The 20,943-nt window shown below is 41.2% G+C and overlaps 1 protein-coding gene across 1 annotated transcript; it reads left to right on the top strand.

Moving 5' to 3' along the window:
• Nucleotides 1-10,454: 10,454 nt before the first annotated feature.
• Nucleotides 10,455-13,483, top strand: LOC114455485 (uncharacterized). The gene has a single exon (XM_028436752.1). The coding sequence runs from the start codon at nt 10,470-10,472 to the stop codon at nt 13,347-13,349; it is 2,880 nt and encodes a 959-aa protein (XP_028292553.1). The 5' UTR covers nt 10,455-10,469; the 3' UTR covers nt 13,350-13,483.
• The last annotated feature ends 7,460 nt before the right edge of the window (nt 13,484-20,943 follow it).

Genomic DNA, 20,943 nt, shown 5'->3' with positions numbered 1-20,943 from the left:
TACGCAGGTATTACCACCGTGGAGCAGGTGGCTGTGCGTCTGAAGATATCTCTCTTTGGATAGTGTTTCCCAACACACAGGACAGACAGATGGACCGCTGCCAGCTTTCAAAGGTGTGTTTTATATATAGGTACAGCAGCAGCACAAGCTAAAGAATGGGATGCGACAGCGAGCATTAGTGTTGCAGCTGCTCTCTCTCACACACCTGCTCATGAAAAGAAGGGAGGAGACGTCACAGCGAGAGAGAGAGAGAGAGAGAGAGAGAGAGAGAGAGAGAGAGAGAGAGGTCTGTGTTCACTGCTCAGAATAATTGTAAGATGTGCAAGTCTTGTTCTCGCAGCCATCCGATAAGTATTACCGTTATGATGTCATGCACGTACGCCACAGTCACAGATATGAGTTCCACTACAGAGAACTTTAATATTTCAGAAGCTCTAGACATGTCCCGACGTAAAATCCTGCAGCTGACGTGAACTACCTGAATTTACTTTGTAAGAGATATTTTCTAACCTGTGGAAAACTGAACTTCTGATGTGAATGGAGAGTCTTTTATGACACAAAAGGTTGATATTTTTCATATATTTGTACAAAAAACAAACTGACGAACCTGAAGCTCAGCAGAAGAAATGATGTTTGTCCATGTTTAGAGGACGATTAACCTGTGGTCTGTGAGGCTACAGCATCCAAGGCCATGAGTCCATTCAAACCATTCAATGGTTCCTCGTCTGTATAATCAGACTAATCACACAAACAACAAAAACATACACATAAAACCACCAAAACAGACACAATTAGGAAAAACTAAACCAAACGACACTAAAAAACCAAAAAAAAACTACAACAAAAACACACACGAGAGTAAAATATACTTTATGACACCAAGAACACACAAAGAACGACAAAAATTACACCAGAAACACAAAATGAAGGAAACCAAAATGACAACAGAAGAAAAATATTTTAAAAACTGACAACGATAAAGTTCAGATTGGTCTATTTGCTCATTAGTATATAGTCATCTTAAAGATGTAAATCCTGGGTTAAAAGTGACCAAAAACGGTGGAAAAGGTGGTAAAATGGGATTTTAAAAACCACAGAAATTGGTTAAAAGCAAATCAGAGTGAACAAAAACAGACAGAAAAAGTGGTTAAAAAGGGTTTGAAGTGTCGATATTGGAACAATTAGTTTAAACTGGCAAATAACGGGCATGACAAATCGTGAATGGGGTTAAATTGGCCAAAAAAAAAGGCATGAAAGAGGTTAAAAGTGACAATCAAGAGTCAACATTTGACATTAGATGGAAAAGTGCTGAAAAGCATTTATAAGTGCTGAAAATGTCTCAAAAGTGGAAAAAATTGCCAGAAAAAGCATTTCAATTTGATGTAAAAGTGTCAGAAATGGAAGTAATGTAGCAAAAATACATTAAAAGGAGCAAAAATATGGCACGAAAAAGTGACAAAATAGGTTAAAATATGGTGAGTTTGGTGTAGTGGGAGAAAAAGGATAAAAATAAGCAAAATTTGGCTCAAAAATATTGGGTCCTTACCCCAAGGTCTTGAACCCCTGATGTAGATGAATGCATAGAAGCGTTTTTAATTCATTTTTTTTTTTCTTCATTCTTACTGTGATTTCTTGTGTTTACCCTAAAAACTGAAGTGACTTCCCAACACATTTCTGGTGTTTTCACTGAAAGTTGCAGCAAAAATAACGGCGCTTAAACAAAAAAGATTCAAATTTGGCCAAAAATGAAAAGTATCGCAGAGCGAAGGAACAAACCAGAACAAAAATAGTGGAGCTAATTAATCCCTGTCCTCCTTTTACCTTTTTAAATTCATCGTCCCTAACCGCTTTAAGCATCAACGTAAGATCTTAGTCATTTGCAGTTAAAACACCAATAACCAAAAATAACAGTGTTTAATTCCAACCCAGTAGAGAAGTAATGTCCACAGAGGAAGTCAGGATTCTTCAGCTCTTCATCCATAAATCTGGAAAGCCCTCGGACAGAATAAAGCTATCCCTGAACTAATATCATTTTATAATTCCACATGTTTCCTGGTGGGAGATGTACTCTACGTGATGTGTTCAATAACCTCCTTCCTTCTCCATGTGGGTAATTACAATGTGAGCCGGAGCATTAGCGCGTAGCGGCGAGGGTTAGCCAATGTGGCTGTACATAAGATCCAAAAATAGAAAAGGATTATTTAATGAGTTCCAGGGAGTGGATGACGTCACGCTGAGTTTTCATTATGCAGAACCACGCCTTAATCACACACTGGACCGAATTAGGAGTTGCATAACTTTGCATTCTGATACACACTCAGGCTCTACCTCAGGTATATCTAGAGCCTGTCTATCTGTGATGTGAGAAACAAATACACAAATGACTCTAAAAACACACAAAGCACGTACAAATATAATACACTAAATAACGTAAAATATAATATTAAAATGCAGCACACACAAAAGACATATAGACAAAATGACAACAACAAAAATGACTTCGAAATAGCAAAAACACACAAAATGTAAACGAAAAGCTGAAAGAAATGACTCAAAAAACACACAAAATGACTCAAAAAACACACAAAGTACCAGAAAAAATACACAAACTAAAAACAAAAATATGCAAAATGACTCCAATGATCATGAAAACTACAAAAATACACACAAAAAAATTAAAATACAGTTGCAATACACAAAAATATAGTAATATACAATTGTAATACAGAAAATTACAAAATGAAAAACAATTACACAAAACAACACCAAACAGACACAATAGTTAAAATTAATCCAAAAGCACACAACCACAAAACTACATAAAAATGTAAAAAATATACATGAAAATGTAATACACAAAAATAAATTACTTAAAATATAACCTTAAAATACATGTAAAAACATAAAATCCTAAAATCTACAACAATGAAACAATAACAGACATGTGTATAAAAATGTTTGTTTGTTCTTTTCTCATGTGTTAATGCTCAGATTGTTCATTATTCTAATTAATGCTGACAGGAACGTTGATCACGTGACCCAGATCAGAAACCATCACATTGATAAAGTTTCTATCACTGGTTGAGACGTTGACGACACTTTTCAAAGATTGATTAAGTTGAACACGTGTACGAATGCTCTCCGTGTGTAGAAAGAGGAATGAAAATTGATTTCCATCAATCTCTTTCCTGACCTTCCACTTATCAAAGCTCAAGGAGACTCTGAGTGTTGACTGACATGCTGTCAATCACTTTCTCTGCTGTTGATTGAACTGAAACACAAAGATAAAAAGACCTCACAGTATTTCCAAACCTGTATTCTTTAGAAAATGTAAAGTAAATATTATTGTTAACTCATTTATGAATGATCTACACCTTCTATACTCACCTATCATGTTAGAGTCATGCCTACTATAGTCATCATAAAGTATTTTTCTGGGTGTTTATTAGAATACTTATTTACTTTATTTGAACCCCTCAGAGGGGTTAAATGCAGAGAATACATTTAATGTTTGTAGCTTTACATATATGACAATAAAGTATAATGTATATAAACCATAGTGCTTGTTTTATCTGTGAGGTAGATTGAGAGGGAGGAGCTCACAGTGCTATAGGGTAGGAGGAGCCAGGATTGTTAGGAGGAGGAGTCTCCAAAGTCCAAATGTCCAAATGGAGCTGACTTTTTACAACATGTAGAATAACAAGGAAGGGAGGAAACAGCACTTTTTTAACTTTGTCATGTATATCACTGTAGCAACACCATTAGAAAGTTTCATAATCCTGCTCCTTTAAACACTTCCAGAGGAGACTCTAGGAGGGATGTGAGTGATTTGCTCCCTCCTGTTTTCCACCCAGGTGTGGCTCGTTCCCAATCACTATTTAGCTGAGTGTCTGACACAGAATGATTGTTGGTTCATGGTGAACATTTCCCTCCTTGTGCTGCAGCGTGTTGTTGCTCGCTCTGTTTTCCTGGGTTTATTTTTATGTTACAATGAACATGGAGTGAATCTGTGAACGCTACGTCTGCTGCTGCCTCAATCTCTTTCTACGCTCGTGTCCTCTACCTCTTCTTCTTCTTCTTCCTTAAACCCACTGCTCTACATAATGTTTACCTGATTAAAACCAAGCATACCATCAGTATGATTTACAAATGTTCTGCTAAATAATGACCTGACAAATCTAAACATGACAGGGTTCTAACGGCCCATCTCACCTCATTTGTCTGATTTAAAATAAAACACCGTCGCTAAAGCAGAGACGGCGTCGCCGTGACCTTCAGCTCGTTCAAATAAATCATGTTGTTTGCATCAAAAAGCTGATTCATACCTGCGCGTTTGTCAACTGCATTGGAAGTTCTAATTAAAGCTGATGGAAAGGTTTAAAATGTCCACTTTGGTTAAAAAGACGTTGGCAGCGCTACACGACGTCTGCTGCACAGATGCGGAAAAAAAAAAAAAAAAAACATGAAACAAGATGTCAACAATGTTTAAGCTTCATGTTTGTTTGGAAATAGATTAACGATGACTGTCAATAACTGAACTTTTTCTACAAATGTGTATTCTGTGGATGAGATAAAAAGACACAATCACAAGCAGAGGAGAACCTGTAAACTCCACACAGAATGCTCGGTGTAAATAAAAAGATAAAAGTGGATTTAAAGTAGAAATGAGCAGTTGTTTGCATGTTTTCTTTTACAACAACACTCCAGGTGTGCGCTATATCAAGTAGAAGTACTGCTACTTGTTTGAAATATACATACATAGAATACTCAAGTAAAACATAGCTCAATTAAATAGTAGTCAAAGTAAAAGTTACTAGTTATTTTCACCCACTACGTTTATTGTTGGTAATAAATCTTGGTACGCTTCCCTTGCATACAGTAAACATCTCATGTAGAAACGTAAAAAGGAAGAGACACAATCTACCACAATTAGAACTTAATTAATTTTCCACAAAGGCATCTGTATAAAATAATCAAAATGTACAATTCTTTTCAAAATAAATTCAAGTATAGCAAAATTAATGAATTCTAAAACAGATCCATGCCAAATGTACCATGTGGGCAACGACATAATAGGTAAAAACCACAACCTGAACCATAGAAAGTGGCTGGACTTTGGTCAGAACACGACTAAGAACATATGGATAATATTCAATGTGTAACAGTTTATGAAGAGACCATGAAATGAAAATAAATGAAAAAGAATCACAAACAATAATAAAAGTACTACAGTAATATGAGTAATCCATTACTTTCACATCTAGTTTCTAAACTCTATTCACTGACAGTCTTTAGTCAGGCATCACCTGCTGCTGCCTGGTTATCACACAGAGAAAAGTGAAATGACTGAACTATGGTGACGCTGACGTTTGGCTCTTCCTGTCTTCTGGCTGGTACTTCCTGTGTGACAGGCTGAGTTGTCATCCCCGTCCCAACGTGTGGGCACACTTGTTTGTTAGAGACGTCTGAAGTCAGCGCCATGTGAAAGGCTGAGCTCTGAGTCACAGGTTTCCTCAGGTGGAGAGTGGACGAGGCTGTTAGAGACGTCAAAACTTCCACAAAGTTCTACAGCCGAATGTAGAAAAAGTGGATTGAAGCAAGCGATGGTTGACTTTAATAATAACAGTTCCATTCTGTGCATCATAGCGACGCAGAGAGTACGACGGCTTTGGCATCCAGAGCTGTCCTGCTGGGAACCACGATCAATCTTGTAGCTTTACATGTATCAGGGTTATTGATTACGTTAATAAATCTAGTCATCTGTCTGAGGTGATGAAAGAAAGAAAGTGACTGATGTCCATGACACTAATGGCACGTTTCCAATGTCGGTATCTGATCTACTGGAAAATGTAACTCCTCCGTGGAACCTGGTGCTGCTTTTTTTTTACTCCCTCCTTTGTTGAGGTTTCAAAAAATCAGATTGGTCTGAAAATGTGACGTAGGCTCAAAGCAGACACTGATTGGTTCTGAGAATCATCACAGCGTAGAGTCATCAACTCATGAACAGAATGGAAGCATCTGGCCACCATTGATTTTTGTTGTTGATCTTGTGAGAATGGCGGCAAATAAAGTGCAATTCATAGAGTCTGGCAGTTTCACGTGTCAGGTTGGTGCTCAATGGAAACGTGAGGAGTGTAGAGCCGACACGGCCAATGGAAACGCACCATAAGCTACAGAAGGTTGGGTCTTCTGCACCGAAGAAAGAGTAACGGTGTATTCACACAGATCGCAACTTCAGCGACTATAGTTGCTTAAATTGCTTGTGATGAGTAGCTTGAACATAGTCTTGTTTTTTACTGGCTTCATTGCTTCACCTACCCCAACAATTTCAAAGCCGCGATGACTCTTTCCTCCATGTTTCTCCAGTGACGTGACGTACGGAGAAAATCAATGCTAATTGGAGGTTGCGACACAGCTTTCAACTTTGAGCAGCGACTCAGATTGGTGGGAATTGTGTAAATTGTGTAGTTTGAAGGGAGGTCACTTCACATTGCATCATTTACATGGATTTTGAATGTAATGTTAAAACCAGTGTTTCCACCCAATGTTACTTTTGACAGTAACTAGTACTGTAACGCAATATTTTTTAAAGAAATAACACCGTTACCGTTACAATGTGGTGCGTTTGTCCGTTACTTTGCTAGCAGCAGTGTACTTCCTGTTTACAGTGGCGCTACATATTTTTGCGGGATGCCGTGCCAAACACGGTAAAACAGTAGAAGAAGAAGCATTGTCAGCGTGTTTCTGTTTACATCACATGCGCCAATCATGGCGAGTCAATGCGAGAACAGGACGAGCTTCTCAAAGTGGAAATACGCGTCTTATTTTTGTCTCCAAAAGATGCATCAGTGACGCTAAGCTAACGCTGCGACTGGATTTTAACGGACTGTGGCTGTTATCCAGGGACAGATCAGCCAAACTATTGCACTTTATGTTGTTGTAAATATGCAGCCTGTCGCTGCTGCTGAGTCACTGCTAACAGCAGCTCATTAGCCTGATATGTTTAGCATTGTGTAGCTGAGAAAAATACTGTGAATTAGTTTTTCCACATTTATTTTCATAAGCATTTTCAACAGCAGAATGTGCACCTGGAATATGCACAGCTTACTTTACATTTTTGTGTAAAGGCTGAAAAATTAGAGTTTTAATTTTGGAGCAGCTGTTTTGTGCTTTATATGCACATCATTTATGGTTGTTTTATAGCAGTTGATCAACAGTGGATTATTATATTATTACAGCACTAATATGAAGCTGTACGGACACAAATGACCCAAAATAAATAATACATTCTTTAATTCTAAGTAACTCAAAAGTTACTTTGTCCAGTAATGCATTACTTTTTGATGTAAGTAATCAAAATAGTAACTGAGTTACTTTGTGAATGAAGTAACTAGTAACGGTAACTAGTTACTTTTTTCAACACTGGTTAAAACGCTCTAGGGTTCGTTTGCTTATTTAGTTGTTTCTGTTGGTTTTGGAGCGTTTTCAGTTGAAGTCTAGAGTGATTAGGAACTCTGCAAACAGGAAATTTTGGAGATGACATGGAGCGCCTTTGTTAGATAAAGTTTACATCATTTCTGTCTCTAAAATAATTGAAAAACTGCCAATATTACTCCTTCAACAACACTGTCTGTCCAAGGTTTTATTTTAACGTGTTAAATGTAGCTGAAGGTTTTTTTTTTCAAAAAGGTGAAAACCATTAAAATGCCTTCCACAATAAAGTTTATATTGCACAGTATCTGCTGATGAGAGTAAAAGTTGTTAGTGTTAATGCTGATGTGAAACAAGTAGTACTTGCAGTAGTTTCTCCTCAAAGTGCAATCAATGACCATAAAAGGCTTTTCCTTGGTTTTAAATCACTGTATATTTCCCCTCTGGGTAAAAGGTGAACCTGATCTTCTGTCTAACATCCAAAGAACAGACGTTCTAAAAAAAACGTGGCGCCCTGTGTTCCGAGCTGGTGGGGAAGGCGATAACGCTGTTTACCAATGTTCTGCTCAAAGAAGGTATTTACATAAACCCAGAGGCACATCAAAGCTGGCCAGCTGTGCCTGAGCTCCGGCTCTTACTGCATCTTTTCAGCCTGAAAGAGACACTAATGTGTTGTGCCTCTCCTGTGTAATCTCACCTGCTGAATGGCACACAGTGTAAAGATCACACGGTGACCAATGGCCTGCGTTCACACTGTGTCCAATACGCCCAAGACTCCGGGAGTCGTTCCAGCTGCAGGGATGTCATTGGACGGAACCAAATGTGACCAGAAGGAGAGAAAATGTCCTTTTAAAAAACCTTTAAAACAATGAGGGGAAGATAATCCTGTGGACGAGAAGATGAAATGTAGCCTTTGAAGAAGCTCATGCTTTTCAAATCTTATGTACATGTTTTGTATAGACACATTTAATACATATTAGACTTTTTATTGGTGAAGATTAATGTTGTTCATCCACGACTCGCGTGTGATAAACTTCTGATTTGTTTTAGTCCAAAGATGAAGTATAGAACACTTTTTTGTGGAGATGGAGGAACACAGGCTCTAAAACTGTAAAGTCGTCCTATTTTTAAAATGGTATTTAAATGACTATGGTGCAAAATAATGTGTTTTGTTAGATATAGATCTATTAATAAGGACATTCTAAAGAATTTAGGGGAAACTTGTAAAAATAGTGCAGGATCCCTTTAAAGGATTAAAATCTAACATTACTACTAATTATTCTGGATGATCACGCTGACAGTAAAAGTGAAATGATGAATCAAACATTGTGTTTTGATGTATTACATTTGGTCACATGATGACACACATGCATGTTACTGGCAGTATTTTTCACGGTTCCTCCCACATCAGCCACTGTCTCTGCTGCTGTTGCCCGTTGTTGCCGGTTGTTGCCCGTTGTTGCCCGTTGTTGCCCTCCCACTCCAATCATGCTAAAGTGACTCCATTAGCCGCTCAGACGAAGCTGTGATTAATCTGTGTGCGTGGATGCTGTGATTAACACCATTTTGTTTCGCATAACAATTAAGATTGTTATGCGAAAAGATTGTTATACACCGGCTTGCCCCCTCTGCCAGAGGAGAGGAACCTTGGAGCACATCCTCAGCTGCTGTTCGAAAGCCCTGGGTGAAGGGCGCTACCGCTGGAGACACGACCAGGTCCTTAAGGCAATAGCTAATTCCATCTGCTGCGGGATTAGCCACAGCAAGAGCCTTCGCCCAGTGAAGAAGAGCATTACTTTCGTCAGAGCTGGGGAGAAGGTTGTAGTGACCACCCAAAATACCTCCCCTGGCCTGTTGGCAACGGCGCGTGATTGGGTGCTAAAGGTTGACCTGGGGAAGCAACTAAAGTTCCCCGAAGAGGTCGCAAAAACAACTTTGAGGCCAGACATTGTGATTACTTCAGTAGCCACCAAGCAGGTAGTTCTTTTGGAGCTTACTGTGCCGTGGGAGGACCGGATGGAGGAGGCCCATGAGAGGAAGAGGGCTAAGTACTCCGAGCTAGTGGAGGAGTGCAGGAGCAATGGTTGGCGGGCAAGATGCCAACCCATCGAAGTAGGATGCAGAGGATTTGCGGGCCAGTCTCTCTGCAGGGCCTACAAGATGCTGGGTATTGCTGGAGCCAGCCAGCGAAAGGCCATCAAGTTGGCCACAGATGCTGCAGAAGTGGCATCAAGGTGGCTGTGGATCAGGAGAGGAGAGGAGTGGCACGTAGGGTAGCGCTACCTGGGCACAAGCTGGGGCTTGATCAACCCCAGTTGGGTCGCCTGGAGGAGGGGGTCTGATTGTTGAAAGACCCGAAACCCCCTGTGATCCCAGGTTACATCACTGATGATGTGTCCAGGGGCACCACAAGGTGTATTTGAGAACTGTTTTACTGGAACCACCAGTGACTACCAGGAATAGTCTGGTTGACGACCAAGTACAGATTGGTGACAGCTGGAGAGACAGTGGACAGCCCGGAAAGACGGCACCGGGGCAGTCAGGGGTAGCATCCCGAGCTGCATCTTCTGAGAGGAAGAAACCCACATCAAGCTACAGATCGACCTACAAGAGAGATACCCCCAGGGATTCCCGAGAGGGGGGGTGGAAGAGAATCCCATCGGACGGATCAAACGATAACGACACATAGCAATGGTAACACGACAACGACTATGGAATGTATATGTGGCAAGAGATGCAAGAACCGACATGGCCTGCGGATCCACCAGGCCAAGATGAAGTGTGTGCAAAAGGAGTCAGAGTCACAGCGCGCAGGAACTACGCCTGGTGAGACGCCGGAGGAGCCTGGCCCGGAGTCACCCCACAGTGCCCGGAGCCTCCACGTGACGCTGGCACCAGATGTGCATGGGACATCAGAACATCGTCGGGTGAAGTGGCCCCAAGCTAGCAAGGAGAAGGAGTGGCTCCAATTCGATGAAGTTGCAGACACCATTCTTGAAGCAACTGTTAAAGGGGAGGCTGATCGACGCCTCAAGGCGATGACAACAATCATCATCAGCTTAGCAGTAGAGAAGTTTGGGCTAGCAGAGAAACGAACAGTAAAGCACCCCTACATCATGAACAACAGAGCTAGCAAGATACATCAGCTCAGACAAGAACTAAAGAGATTAAAGCAGCAGTTCAAGGCAGCAAGTGAAGAGGAGAAGGAACCTCTTGCAGAGCTGCGCAGCATAATCCGCAAGAGGCTGATGACCTTGAGAAGGGCAGAGTGGCACAGGAGGAGGAGGAAAGAGAGGTCCAGGAAGCGAGCTGCCTTCCTTGCAAATCCGTTTGGGTTCACAAAGCAGCTGCTAGGGCAGAAGCGCAGTGGCCAACTTACCTGCTCCAAAGCTGAGGTCGACCACTACCTCAAAGAGACCTACAGCGATTCCTGCAGAGAGCAAGACCTGGGCCCCTGCAGGTCCCTAATTGATCCACCTGCACCAACTTGGGATTTCAACGGGAAGGAGCCCGCTTGGAAGGAGATTCAGGAAGTGGTCAAAAGGGCCAGAGCGAGCTCTGCTCCGGGGCCCAGTGGAGTACCTTATAAGGTGTATAAGAACTGCCCCAGGCTACTCCACAGGCTTTGGAAGATCCTGAGGGTAATCTGGAGGAAGGGCAAAGTGGCTGACCAGTGGAGACAGGCAGAGGGTGTGTGGATCCCGAAGGAGGAAAAGTCACAGAACATCAACCAGTTCCGAGCCATCTCGCTGCTAAGTGTTGAAGGGAAGATCTTCTTCAGCCTCGTCTCTAGGCGACTGACAGACTTCCTCCTGAAAAACTCCTACATCGACACCTCGGTCCAGAAAGGAGGGATCCCAAAGGTTTCCGGGTGTCTGGAGCACACAGGTGTGGTTACCCAGCTCATTAGGGAAGCCAGAGAGAACAAGGGCGACCTGGCTGTGTTGTGGCTGGACCTTGCAAACGCCTATGGATCCATACCCCACAAGCTGGTCGAAGAGGCACTAAACAGGCACCACGTCCCAAAGAAGGTCAAAGATCTGATCCTGGACTACTATTCCAACTTTAGCCTGAGAGTCTCCTCTGGATCAACAACTTCAGACTGGCACAAACTCGGAAAGGGAATCATCACCGGATGCACAATTTCTGTCATCCTCTTTGCACTGTCCATGAACATGCTGGTTAAGTCTGCGGAAGTTCAGTGCAGGGGGCCCCTCAGTAAGTCCGGAGTCCGACAGCCACCAATCCGAGCCTTCATGGATGACTTGACGGTGACAACGACATCTGTCCCAGGCTGCAGGTGGATTCTAAGTGGCCTTGAGGAGTTGATCTCGTGGGCTCGTATGAGTTTTAAGCCAGCTAAGTCTAGGTCCCTCGTGCTGAAGAAAGGGAAGGTCACGGGCAAGTTTAGTTTCTCCCTTGGCACCACCAAGATTCCATCACTAACAGAGAAACCAGGGAAGAGCCTGGGAAAGGTGTTCAACTGTAGCCTGAGAGACGCAGATTCCACACAATCAACGAATCAGGAGCTGGAGACCTGGTTGGCCGCGGTGGACAAGTCTGGCCTCCCTGGAAAGTTCAAGGCCTGGATTTACCAGCATGGCATTCTCCCTCGGATCCTCTGGCCCCTCTTGGTCTATGATTTCCCCATTTCAACAGTGGAAGGCTTCGAGATGAGGGTCAGCAGGTTTCTCCGCAGGTGGCTAGGACTGCCGCGAAGCCTGAGCAGCATTGCCCTATATGGGAAAAGCAACAAGCTGAAGCTCCCTATGAGCAGCCTAAGTGAAGAGTTCATGGTGACCCGGTCCAGGGAGCTGCTTCAATACCGGGAGTCTAGTGACCCAAAGGTTGCCCAGGCTGGGATTGAGGTCCGGACGGGACGGAAGTGGAGAGCTGCTGTGGCCGTGGACGTTGCGGAGTCTAGGGTACGGCAGAGGGTACTGGTGGGCAAAGTGGCACAAGGAAGAGCTGGCCTGGGTAGTGGTAGAACTCACTTTAATAAAGCAAAGAAGAGAGAGAGGAGGGCGCTGATCCTCGAGGAGGTGCGAGCAGGACTAGAGGAGAAGCGGGCCAGCCAGATGGTGGGAATGCGGCAGCAGGGAGCCTGGATGAGATGGGAGCAAGCGCTGGAGCGTAAGATCACATGGACCGAGCTGTGGAAAGCTGAGCCCCACCGAATCAAATTCTTGATCCAGGCGGTTTATGACGTGCTGCCTAGCCCATCCAACCTTTGCATCTGGGGGAAGGCAGAGACACCGGCTTGCCCCCTCTGCCAGAGGAGAGGAACCTTGGAGCACATCCTCAGCTGCTGTTCGAAAGCCCTGGGTGAAGGGCGCTACCGCTGGAGACACGACCAGGTCCTTAAGGCAATAGCTAATTCCATCTGCTGCGGGATTAGCCACAGCAAGAGCCTTCGCCCAGTGAAGAAGAGCATTACTTTCGTCAGAGCTGGGGAGAAGGTTGTAGTGACCACCCAAAATACCTCCCCTGGCCTGTTGGCAACGGCGCGTGATTGGGTGCTAAAGGTTGACCTGGGGAAGCAACTAAAGTTCCCCGAAGAGGTCGCAAAAACAACTTTGAGGCCAGACATTGTGATTACTTCAGTAGCCACCAAGCAGGTAGTTCTTTTGGAGCTTACTGTGCCGTGGGAGGACCGGATGGAGGAGGCCCATGAGAGGAAGAGGGCTAAGTACTCCGAGCTAGTGGAGGAGTGCAGGAGCAATGGTTGGCGGGCAAGATGCCAACCCATCGAAGTAGGATGCAGAGGATTTGCGGGCCAGTCTCTCTGCAGGGCCTACAAGATGCTGGGTATTGCTGGAGCCAGCCAGCGAAAGGCCATCAAGTTGGCCACAGATGCTGCAGAAGTGGCATCAAGGTGGCTGTGGATCAGGAGAGGAGAGGAGTGGCACGTAGGGTAGCGCTACCTGGGCACAAGCTGGGGCTTGATCAACCCCAGTTGGGTCGCCTGGAGGAGGGGGTCTGATTGTTGAAAGACCCGAAACCCCCTGTGATCCCAGGTTACATCACTGATGATGTGTCCAGGGGCACCACAAGGTGTATTTGAGAACCGTTTGTTGATTGCCTTTATTATGTGACACACACACACACACACACACACACACACACACACACACACACACACACACACACACACACACACACACACACACACACACACATACACAATGACACTATAGATGTTGAGTGTGTGGCTTTGACAGCTTATCAGAACGTTATGAGTCATGAATAGGATCAGTGGCTCATTCACACACATGATACACTTGTATTGGTTTAAATCCTCCTCCAAGGTCATTTCGTTGTATCTCCGACTCTTGTCTTTCCCTTTGAACATCACTGCTCTTTGTTTTTATCACCTTTAAAGTCATATTATTTATGATTATACACATTCTGCTCAGACACTATCAATCCTTTGTCAGAAAACGAGCAGAGATTCAACTCTAAAGACAGCAGGCTCTTCCAAAAATCATAGGTTACAGATGCACGTTTTATATCTGAAAGGATGAGGCGGGTACCGGCTAATATTTTTCTAGGTGCCACAAAAAAAAAAAAAAAAAAAAAAATAAATAAATCTGATATCCTCTCAGCATTCATCCCAAACACAAGCTGAAAATATTACACATTCATGTGCCTGAGAACATTATGTAGGTTTGGAGCTTTGTTCACAACTTACCAAACTAAGAACATTAATCAGTATTTAAATAATGACACCAATCATATAGTACATTGATTTAAATCAGAGAATCAATTAAAGTATGTTGCTTTGCATAATACATATTTTAGTTCCCAAAGAACTTATTTCACCATTTGTGACATCAAGTTTTATTACCATCTTTTTCTATAACACAAATCATACACATTAGATATGTTAAATATAAGGGTGTAACGATTCATCCATTAGATCGATTAATCAATACTCTGAAAATTGAATCGTAGTACTTTTTTAAACAGCAGAGGCCGCTATATATATATCCTTCTCTTGTCCAGAAGTGTGGGCAGCGGGCAAAATCTGCTACTACTTTCTTTCTGGCCGCCTTCTACTCTTAAACATGTTAATAAATGATTCCTTACCCCTTTAGCACCAAAAGAATATCTGTAATATTACGTGAATATCTGTAAAAGTCACGTTCTTCTTTTAGCTCTGTCTGCTAGCATAGCATCTCTTCTTCACTGCTAGAATAGCTGCATGCCAACCGACCACTGGGTTACCAGCGCCCTCTGCTGGTCTAAACAAATATCTGACGTTAATACAGTGAAATGACTGGTTTTTTTTAAAGTCCAATTGTTAAGGCACAAAACAAATTTTCATTTGCACTTTTAAAAAGAAAAATAACTATTATGCAGTTTTGCATTGTTTACTATAGAAGCAGAATTTAAATTAATAGGCTTCTTCTTCATTTGTATTATTCCTTTATTTATTTCATTCAAGATTTATTTTTAGTTAAATTGTATTGTTTTGAATAGTTTATCAAGGGATTATTTTGACAATGAAAAATAAAAGGAAAATAGTACAGTATTTTTTCCCCCAAAAAAATAAAGGAATATTTTTCATATGTCTACAGTCCCGTTTTGTAAAATAAATAGTGAGAGAATCATATCGTGAACCCAGTATCGTGAATCGACTCGTATCGGGAGTTGAGTGAATCGTTTCATCCCTAACAGAAACAATGCATTGGATTAAAGCACATGTTTTAATAATAAAGATGTTAGTGTCTGTGACGTCACGTGGCAGACGCCAGCGAACAAGAAATTTTATTTATTGGTCAGAAGTGTGTACAAACAATGGACACATAGAAGCAATCAGCAGACACCTCTGAGGAATACTGGCAGTTGAAAGTCAAAACAAGTCAGGAGATCAAAAGTAAACTTCCTTAAAATAAGTTTTCTGAATAAATGAAACCATGTGTTTGATGCGTTCAGGGTCAATAAAAGGATTTGTGTACTTCCTGTAGTTACTTCCTTTCTACCCGTGTTTGGCTCATTAAATTCCACAGTTTTCTGACTCCATCCTTTCACTGCAGGACTTTAACATCATCTGTTTCATGTTGCTCAGATTAAGATCCAATCAATGGCGTTTGTGATCTTCTCACATGCAGTAAATAAGTAAATAAGGAGTTGTGGTGGTGGGGCGCTGCAGTAATTGCTCCTGCTGGAGGATGATTATTGGCGTTGCTAAACTAATTGTATCAGATCGCAGCAGATATTGCTTTTGTGGGGTTGACCGAGCACATCATAATTGGTCGGACAAAAGCATTATTGTCTTTCTGTTCTGTGATAACAGAAGCTGAGTCAATGAAGCCCAGTGAGACGACGACTCCTACGCTGATGGTTATTACAATATACACACACATCGATAGGTCACAACTATTATTGATCCGCAGCAGCAACATGGAAGCATAGGCCTGTTCATAAATTGACCCTATAACGCCAAACTTTTACATGATTCATGAGTTTTGAAACTCTCAACATCAATGTTTTTGAAATGGGGGTACGTGTACCCCTACGGGTACACGACGGCACTACAGGGGGTAGTTGAGACAGAGAGAGTGGCAAATTAACAAATGAAGGCATCAAAAATATGGGGTTTTATGTTTATTTTTAGTTAAACATGATAATCATGGTGGGGGCAAAATAAAAAATAGAATTGAATATATAGACCAGACATAGGCAACTGGCGGCCAGGGGGCCACATGCGGCCCTCGCTCTAATTTCATGCGGCCCCCAAAATAAATGTACAAATTGACAGAAAAATACATAAAACAAGAGCAAGAATACATTAAAAAGTACAAAGAATTACAACATTGCAGGGAAATCCAGTAAAAGACAAGATAAAAACACAAAAACTACTCCAAAAACACACAAAACTATAGTAAGACACAAAATTACTCAGAAAAAAATACAAAATTACAGAAAATTACAACAGTACATAAAAAGACAAGAAAATCACAAAAAATGACTCAAACCCACAGTACTAGCAAACAAGCAAAACAACAACAGAAATACATAGAACATTACTCCAAAAAACACCAAATGGCAGCACAAATATGACTCCAAAAAACATATATTTTACAGGAAAAAGACACAAAAAGACTACAGAAATGCACAGAATGAAAAACAAACAAAATGACTATGAAAACTCTGTGTTCTGTCCTGTATTAATGCTCATTATTCTGAATGTTGACATGAATGTTGATCATGTGACCCTACAATCAAACAAACATCATTTTTGTGGCCCCGCCTTGATAAAAGTTGCCTAGCTCTGACAGAGACCGTCTTAAGATGTGTGTAACATCTGTGTAACATATACAATAATGCAGAAATGATTAGTATCATGTAGATAATGTTGACTACAAAAATTTACCTCGAATTAATGATTTCATTCTGACACATCACTTGGACTTTTTATTTCTTAATGAAACATGGTTGAATGATGGTATCAGTAATACTATTCTCAATGAAAGTTCACCACAAGACTTTATTTATTTAAATAAGTGTCGTACTTGCAGGAAAGGTGGTGGAGTTGCTGCCATTTTTAAATCAATATTTCAGTGCAAAGAAATAACATTTGGTGATTTTATCTCCTTTGAATATATGTCATTCTTACTGAAGGGTGATTCAAGAGTTCTGTTTTTAGTCGTTTATAGACCCCCAAAATATTCTGGAGAATTCATGGATGAGTTTGCTGAACTGCTGTCAGTTGTATGCACTGAATACAACTTTTTAATAATAACAGGTGACTTAAATATTCATGTAGACAATAACATGGACAATACTGCCAAAGAACTGTATGCTTTAATGGATACTTTTGGTCTTACACAACATGTGACTGGTCCGACACACACTCAAGGTCACACTTTGGATCTGGTTATCTCTAAAGGTGTTGATATCTCTGCTGTTGATGTAAGAGACTTAGCTCTATCTGATCATTTCTGTGTCTTTTTTGACCTAGAGACTGTAACATCTGTTCCCCCTAGTTATGTGTGTTTAAAGAAAAGGTACATAAATGAGAACACAAGTGCACAGTTTATGGAAGCCATAGCAATGACACCAACATTGAGTGCTGAGACAGTTGATGATCTTCTGGATGAGTATAATAGAAACGTCTGTAATGCCATAGATGTGGTGGCTCCAATCAAAACTAAGAGAAAACCAAACACACAGAAAACACCTTGGAGGAGGACTGAGATAATGCAGAATTTGAAATCTGACTGTAGAAGAGCTGAGCGTAAATGGAGATCAACAAAACTCCAAATTCATCTAGAACTGTACAAAATAAGTCTGTGAAAATTCAATGATGGCTTGTTCAAAGCAAGGCAGCAATACTTTTCTGAAATTATTGCCAAAAATGTCAACAACTCTCGCACGTTGTTTTCTGTAATTGAAAAGCTCACAACCCCCCCAGATCAGATAGCCCCTGAATTACTGTCAGCTGGAAAATGCAATGAATTTGCTGTATATTTCAATGAAAAAATACAATCAATAAGGTCAAACATCAGAACAAACCAGCAAAATCACAAAAAGCTTGAACAGCTTCAACCACTGAGGGATGAGTCAACTACAATGTTAGAGTTTACTACAGTGAACCCAAAAACAATAGAGGAAACTGTTCAGCAGCTGAATCCATCAACGTGTTGCCTTGACACAATACCCTCAAACTTCTTTAAAACTGTTGTAAAGTCAATTGTCACTGATTTGTGTCAGATAATTAACTGCTCATTCCAATCAGGCACCGTACCAAAATCCCTGAAAGTAGCTGCTGTGAAACCGCTGTTAAAAAAGAGAACACTGGATGCCTCTATACTGGCTAACTATAGACCAATCAGCAACCTTCCATTCATGGCCAAGATCATTGAGAAGGTGGTCTTCAACCAACTGAGTCAATTCTTAACATTCAACAAAATATTTGATAAATTTCAGTCAGGTTTTCGTTCTCATCACAGCACTGAAACTGCTCTTATCAAAGTGATCAATGACATAAGGTTGAACACTGATTCAGGAAAAGTATCTGTTCTCATTCTGTTGGATCTAAGTGCTGCATTTGACACTGTAGATCATACAATTTTGTTGCACAGATTGCAAACATGGGTTGGACTAAATGGAAAAGTAATGCAATGGTTTAAGTCATACTTGGAGGAGCGAAGCTATTTTGTAAGCATTGGAAACTTTGAATCTGACAGATTACCAATGTCCTGTGGGGTTCCTCAGGGATCTGTTCTTGGACCCCTTCTGTTTAACCTTTACATGCTTCCTTTAGGACAAATTTTACAGAACTGTAAGGTTGATTATCAGAGCTATGCAGATGACACACAACTATATCTATCACTGAACCCAGATGACCATGGTCCCATTGAGGTGTTGTGTGACTGTTTAGAAAAAGTAAACTGCTGGATGAGTGAAAACTTCCTTCAACTAAACCATGACAAGACGGAGGACTATCAGCAATTATCTTGAGTCTCGATCTTTAAAAGCTAAAGACCAAGTCAAAAACCTTGGTGTTCTGATTGACTCAGATCTTACATTCAGCAGTCAGATCAAATCTATCACAAAAACATCTTCTACCACCTAAAGAACATCTCCAGAGTGAAAGGTTTAATGGCTCAGAAAGATCAGGAGAAACTGGTCCATGCTTTTATCTCCAGCAGACTGGACTATTGTAATGGTCTTCTGACAGGAATCCCCCAAAAGAGCATCAAACAGCTACAGCTGGTTCAGAACGCTGCAGCTCGGGTCTTAACCAGAACAAAGAGGTCAGAGCACATTACTCCAGTTTTAAAGTCTTTACACTGGCTCCCAGTCAGCCTCAGAATAGACTTTAAAGTTCTGCTGCTGGTGTATAAATTTGTGAATGGGTTTGGTCCAGAATACATCAGTGACATGTTAGTCAGGTATGAACCCAGCAGGTCTCTCAGATCTATGGACACAGATCAGATAGTGGAGCCCAGAGTTCACAGTAAACATGGTGATGCTGCTTTTAGTTGTTATGCTGCAAAGAAGTGGAACAAACTGCCAGCGGAGCTGAAGTCAGCATCACATGTGAACATTTTTAAATCAAAGTTAAAGGCACTTTTTTTCTCTACTGCATATGATTGAGAGAGAGATTTTTTGTCATGTTGTTGATGTAAGGATGATTTTACTGATGATTTTAATTGATTTTACTGATGATTTTAAATGTTCTTATTGATTTAAATGTTCTTATTGATTTTAAACAATTGAATGTTTTATCATGTAAAGCACATTGAGTTGCCTTGAGTATGAAATGCGCTATATAAATAAATTTGCCTTGCCTTGCCTTGCCTTGCCTCGACGTGTCGTTAACGTCCCCCGTCCTGAATACGGGTCAACATGCATGTTCTCACTCATTCACGCTCTTAAGGGATTAAATGCTTCTCAAATACAGCAGCAAATCACTGGTATCAAATACTGTTTGAAAGCTTAGAATCTTCTGTTTCTAACCATATAAACCATTCTAAGACACAACCATCACAGCAAACACACTCAATTGTTTTGTAAACTTGGGTAAAAAATATACAGTAAGGTTACATAACCATGTCTGACAGAATCTGGTCTCAAAATCTTCTCAGAAATCCAATGAATCCCAGCATTTAGTCCAAAACACAGTAAAACTGCTGTAAAAACATGACAGAAGAAGAACCAAGTCACATGACTCAAGCACCAAAAAAATAACTTGTATTTTTGAAACAACAACACATTATTTCATACATATTTTGTACAGTCACTGTGTTTTATGTCTCTTAAAATATTAGTATATTATGTACTTTATATTAAGAAATGTATTTTTTCAAATTAATATGGGAAAACTGTAATGAAATCAAACTCTGTGGATGTCCACAGGACCAAACATGGAAATGTAGACCTCCTGCTCTCATTTTCATCCCGTTATTCCATTTGTTCTCCCTCCCCTGCTGTTTGTTAGTGTTCCACCTGACACGTAGCTGACGACGGCCTCTCATCCTTCTCCCGTTTGGCAGCGTTAGAAAAGAGCAATAAAGCGCAGCAGGGTGGACACCGTGTGCTCATTCCTTCATATTCAATCACCCACGCTATCACTGACCATCACTCCCAATTTCCTCTCCACTCAGGTGACAACACGGGGACACAGGGGGAAAGAGAGCAGATCATTTTGTTATTTGACTAGAAATCGAAGCGAGGAGGAGCAAAGATCACATGGGTGTGTGAGGGGTGGATTTAGAATTAGGAAAATGTAAAGTTAGGAGCAACAGCAGCCACGACATAATGCTTTTATATTGGTCACATGTTCATTCTACAGTTTATAAGATAAGTTGATGAAATGTGCAGAACAAGAACGGTTTTGTCCTGGATTCAACTTAAATAAATAAAAATGCTGCAACAAACAAGTCAACTTCACTTTCGGTTTACATTATAGTGCTGGGTTCAGTGACGTGCCGTGAGCACTAGGGTTGGGTAGGCAGGGCGTTGCAAAGGGAGACCACCAATGTCAACACCAATGACAAT

The sequence above is a fragment of the Gouania willdenowi genome, chromosome 21, assembly GCF_900634775.1.
Source record: "Gouania willdenowi chromosome 21, fGouWil2.1, whole genome shotgun sequence".
NCBI lineage: Eukaryota > Metazoa > Chordata > Actinopteri > Blenniiformes > Gobiesocidae > Gouania > Gouania willdenowi.
This window is presented reverse-complemented; position numbering and strand designations above follow the sequence as displayed.

Coding starts and splice junctions, on each gene's coding strand:
- LOC114455485 (XM_028436752.1), top strand. CDS start 10,470: ATGACAACAATCATCATCAGCTTAGCAGTAGAGAAGTTTGGGCTAGCA.